This window comes from Mustela erminea, chromosome X (assembly GCF_009829155.1).
Source record: "Mustela erminea isolate mMusErm1 chromosome X, mMusErm1.Pri, whole genome shotgun sequence".
NCBI classification, from domain to species: domain Eukaryota; kingdom Metazoa; phylum Chordata; class Mammalia; order Carnivora; family Mustelidae; genus Mustela; species Mustela erminea.
In genome coordinates this window covers 51,599,851-51,604,725 of record NC_045635.1, presented here as the reverse complement: position 1 = coordinate 51,604,725, position 4,875 = coordinate 51,599,851, and the positions used below count along the sequence as shown (strand labels likewise).

The 4,875-nt window shown below is 50.2% G+C and overlaps 1 protein-coding gene across 2 annotated transcripts; it reads right to left on the bottom strand.

Moving 5' to 3' along the window:
- Window positions 1–864: 864 nt before the first annotated feature.
- Window positions 865–3,616, bottom strand: LOC116582463 (serine/threonine-protein kinase MARK1-like). Of its 2 annotated transcripts, XM_032329880.1 has the most exons (2): window positions 1,561–3,616; window positions 865–1,515 (listed from the first exon to the last, which is right to left on the bottom strand). In XM_032329880.1, exons 1-2 carry the CDS (start codon window positions 3,546–3,548, stop codon window positions 1,161–1,163), a joined length of 2,343 nt encoding a protein of 780 aa, XP_032185771.1. In that variant the 5' UTR covers window positions 3,549–3,616; the 3' UTR covers window positions 865–1,160. The 2 variants fall into 2 exon arrangements, with proteins under 2 accessions (XP_032185771.1, XP_032185770.1); XM_032329879.1 differs by having other exon boundaries at window positions 865–3,616.
- Between the last annotated feature and the right edge of the window lie 1,259 nt (window positions 3,617–4,875).

The window sequence follows — 4,875 nt, the reverse complement described above, 5'->3', positions numbered from 1 at the left end:
CTTTGGGATGAATTTGTTCCACATTTGACTTCCCACTTAAGGGAAAATAAGAGTGCCTTCTAATAGATTTTAAATAGGAAATGACAACGGAAGCTTATACAAGATTATAAAATGGGAAATTTCATTTAGATAAGCAATAACTTCAAAGTCATCTTCTTAATATTCCAGACTCTTCACATAATCATAATTTTATTTTGGTATTATATGGTAATTTCAAATATAGTAAATATAAAGAATTTACCTCTGTAATTATAGCGAGTCTGGTGGTAGTTTAATGACAACAAAACTTCAATTTAGAAGTATGGTCTACCAATTATTAATACATTTGGAAATGGTGTGTCATCTTCACTCCACTTGTCTCACTAAAACAGTGAGCCAAAAAAGTAGGTCCAAGCTGTTTACTATGGTCAAAATGGGTTGCTTTTGCACTTGGTAAAGAAGCAGTCATATTTTGGAAGAAGAAACTGAGGCTATTAATATTTTCAACTTATTTTCAGAAAAGGAAAGAAAGGATAATCTAAGCTAAAGCCAAAATCTTACACAAGGCAGCAGGAGAATGATCTTTTCCCAGATCAAGGGTTTTTCAACTTAGCCATGTTAGGAGGAAGAAGAGATGAGACATTGTGGACTTGACTAAGGTTTGTACACTGTTCAAAAAGTTTTCAAAATAATGTGTATTATTTTTCTTCTTTTAGTTGAGACAAAACAAACAAACAAACAAACAAAAAACCACTAATGAGCTTACTCTTAAAAGGAGGTAAACAAGAAACTAGCAAAGATTGAGTGTTAGGTATTGTCCCCCTCCTTTTTTTTTAAATTATGTTATGTTAGTTACCATACAATACATCATTTTTTTTTTCTTTAAGCAATCATCTGTTTTATTATACAACTCTATGAACAGAAAAATGAACAGAAATACACAATATACTTACCTGTACATGTGAACCTACTTTTTTAGCTACAGATATTTAGTATACTTCACGCGGACTCTAGCCGTCCAGTCCCTAACTATGGATGTCCTTATTGCATGAAGGGCGATTTCTACATGGTGGGGGAGCGTGGGAGACTCACAGGCCGATCACGTTAGGCATTACCAATACATTCAAAACTGTACCTCATATGTGAATGTATCTTCCCTGATCCTGTAAATTTGAGTTTCTTTACAGCTTAAGCTCATTTGCTATTTTAGATGCGATGTTCTTAAAGGCAATAGATGTCCCCGATATTCGCGTGAAGCGGACCCCGTTCAGTGACAGGCGCGGCAACTTGCAGACCTCCATCTCCCACTGCACGAGGCTGTCCTGTCTGGCATCTCCGTGGACACAGAAAAGCAAAAACCTCTCTTCTTGTTCATAATCACAGTTATTTGCATCTAACACTTTCCGGATTTCTCTCATCATGTCATTGGGGTCCATTGAACTGGTGGTCTTCATACTCCACGTGAAACGCAGAGAACGTGGCTTAGAATCTTTACCCTCTTCCTTGTCTCTTTCTTTTGGTTCCCCTGACGTACTTCTTGAGGTGTCTGTGCGGCCACTGGCTTCGCCTTCACTGGGATCCCTGCGAACGAATTTGGATGTGATTTTGCTTATTATACCCGTGGATGTCCCCCTCCTGGCGTGTGCGAAGGCTCCGGGCTCGTGCGAGGGGGAGGCGGGTGGCCCGTTGTAGGCGGCGCTGCGACGCTCCCGCAGCTGCTCCCCGTGGAAAGTGCTGCGGCTTGAGCTGCCCCGGGGGAAGCGGGTGCGGTCCGGGGTGCTGGCGCTAATACTGTGAGCAGAGGGGGAGGCGGCAGGCACTCTCTGTGTCGCACCGGGCCGGTAAGCTTCAGAGCCGTCTTTAATGGTTGGCAGTGTGACTTTAATAGGATGGCCACAAGTGGACATGGACTTCTGGTGGCGGGGTCGTGCTGAGGGGATGGTGGGAGCCACAGCAGAGCCTGCAGAGGATATGCTACTGGCGGACATCTCCGTAAGGCTGCTGTCCTTTCCATTCTGCAGTGCCGCGTACTGATCTGTGGTCCTCTCGCAGACATACGTGTTCCTTCTTGCCATGCTACCTCCCGGATATACATTGCTACTTGGAACCGTTGAAGACTTTTTCCTTTCCGGCCCCGCCAGAGGGCTCGCAGTCATCTCGCTCTTTGACCCTACCGTGGTGCTGCCGAGTTTGCGAGCTAGGTCTTTATCCCACTCCTCTTTCTGGTCACTCTCCACGCTGTTAGCCTGAGGCCTTTTGGTATATGATACGGCAGGGGGAATGGATGGACCAGCATGATCGCTGAAACGCCGCTGCTTCTGGTTTGCGGAGATGCTCCGCTGGACCTTCAGGTGAGCCGGGGACTGAAGGCTGCTGTTGTTCAGGTCACTGCTGGGCCGTGACCTCGGACACAAGCTTCCGCTGGACAATGATTCACCACCTTCAAATTCAGGTGGTTTTCTACCTAGAAGAATATAAGTAGCCATAATTTCATCATATTTCTGATTTATTAAGGCGTCATTTATCTCATCTCGAGCGAAACCCATGGTGACCATGATGTCTATTCTTTTCGTGTCATTGAAATCTGGTTCAGGCTCAGTATATGGCTTTAGCTCTTCTTCCTCATGACCAACATTCATCCACCGATCTTTCATTATTTGTTCTAAGCTGCCTCTCTTTATTGTATTCAGCACCAGTAATTTCTTCAGAAGATTTTCACAGTCAGTGGACATGTAGAAGGGAATGCGGTACTTCCCTAGCAGGACTCGCTCCCGCAGTTCCTTCAGATTCTGGCCATCAAAGGGAAGGGAGCCACTGACGAGTGTATAGAGAATGACACCGAGGCTCCACACGTCCACCTCAGGCCCATCGTACTTCTTTCCTTGGAAAAGCTCAGGGGCAGCGTAGGGCGGGCTTCCACAAAATGTGTCCAATTTGTTCCCGACTGTAAATTCATTACTAAAACCAAAGTCAGCAATTTTAATGTTCATATCAGCATCAAGGAGAAGGTTTTCAGCCTTAAGATCACGGTGAACAATGCACTTTTGATGGCAATACTGTACAGCAGACACAATCTGCCTAAATTTTGCACGGGCCTCTTTTTCTTTCATTCTTCCATGGGCAACTAAGTAATCAAATACTTCACCCCCACTCGCGTACTCCATGACTAAATAGAGGGTCTTCTCTGTTTCAATAACTTCAAACAATTTTACTATATTAGGATGATTCAATATCTTCATTATTCGTACTTCTCGAAACAGCTTTTGTAGACTGGTAGGATTTAGCTGAGTTTTGTCTATTATTTTCACAGCAACCTCTCTACCAGTTAGAACATGTCTTGCCAATTTCACTTTGGCAAAATTTCCCTTCCCTATTGTTTTTTGTAAACGATAATTTCCAATGTGAGGCTGTTCGTCTGTTGCTGACGTAATGGAGTTTCTACACCGTGGGATGTTCTGTCTGCTACTTGATTTGGTAGGCGGGATATGCGGTTCAGTGTATCCATCCACGGATGTATGGTTCTCCGTGTCCCGCTCGTTCACCGTCGGCAATGGCGTCCGGGCCGACATTTTGTGCGGGCGGCGGGGTCGGGCCGGGGTCTCACCGGCCGGGCTGGGGTGCGGGCCCGGGGGCGAGCGGAAGGGGGTGCGGGCGCGGGGCCGGGCCGGGCCGAGCGGCTCCCGCAGGCCGCGGGGCTGTGCAACAAGCGGCCCCGGCGGGGCGAGGGGGAGGAGGACGCGGAGGAAGGGGAGGGGGAGCCGCTTCCCGCGGCGGCGCCGGCGGGGGACGCGGGCAGGAGCGAGGGCGGGCTCCGGGCGAGGGCGGTTGCCCGGCGCGGGCCGGGCGGCGAGGCCGGCGGGATGCGGCGCCGAGGGGAGGGGTGGGGGTGGGGGGGAGGCGGGGAAGGGGAGCCGGGGCAGGCGGGGGGGCGGCGGCCGGGCCCCGCTAGGCTGCCCGGGCCATGGCTGAAGGTGAGCTCGCCCCGCAAATCACTGCCCGGCTGGTCCCGGCGAGCGCGGCTCGGGCCCGGGAGCCGCGGCCCTGACAGCGCCGCCCGCGCCGCGCCCCGCGCCCCGCCTCAGGTGTGCGGCGCCGCCCGGCCAAGCCGCAGCCATGCGCCCGGGGCCCAGCGGCGGCGGCGCCCCGGCTCCCGGCGCGCCCGTCCCGGCTGCTCGGCGCGCTCGCCGCCGCCGCCGCCGCCGCCGCGCCTCAGCCGGAGCAGCGGCCCGAGCCTGCAGCGCGCGGAGCGGCGGGCGCGGCACGCAGCGCCCAGAGGCACTTGGCGGCCGCCGCCGGGTGGGCGGGCGCCAGCCCTACATCATTAGTTTTTGAAGTAGTGTTCCATGATTCATTGTTTGTGTAAAACACCCAGTGCCCCATGCAATATGTGCCCTCCTTAATACCCATCACCAGGCTCACCCATCCCCACACCCTTCTCATCTTTAAAACCCTCAGTTTCTTTCTTGGAGTCCATAGTTTTTCACGTTTCGTTTCCGCCTCCAATTCCCGCACTTCATTTTTCCTTTCCTTCTCCTAATGTCCTCCATGCTATTCCTTAGGTTCCACAAATAAGTGAAATCATATGATGATTGACTTTCTCTGCTTGACTTATTTCACTTAGCATAATCTCCTCCAGTCCCATCCATGTTGATGCAAAAGTTGGGTATTCATCCTTTCTGATGGCTGAGTGATATTCCATTGTATACATAGATCACATCTTCTTTATCCGTTTGTTTGTTGAAGGGGATCTTGGCTCTTTCAACAGAATGGCTATTGTGGACATTGCTGCTATGAACACTGGGGTGCATAGGCCCTTCTTTTCAGTAAAATAGAGCTAGCCTATGACCCTGCAATTGCACTACTGAGTATTGACCTCAAAGATACAGATGTAGTGAA

Bases quoted from the DNA above. Each gene is read 5' to 3' on its own strand.
- LOC116582463 (XM_032329879.1), bottom strand. From the start codon at position 3,548: ATGTCGGCCCGGACGCCATTGCCGACGGTGAACGAGCGGGACACGGAG.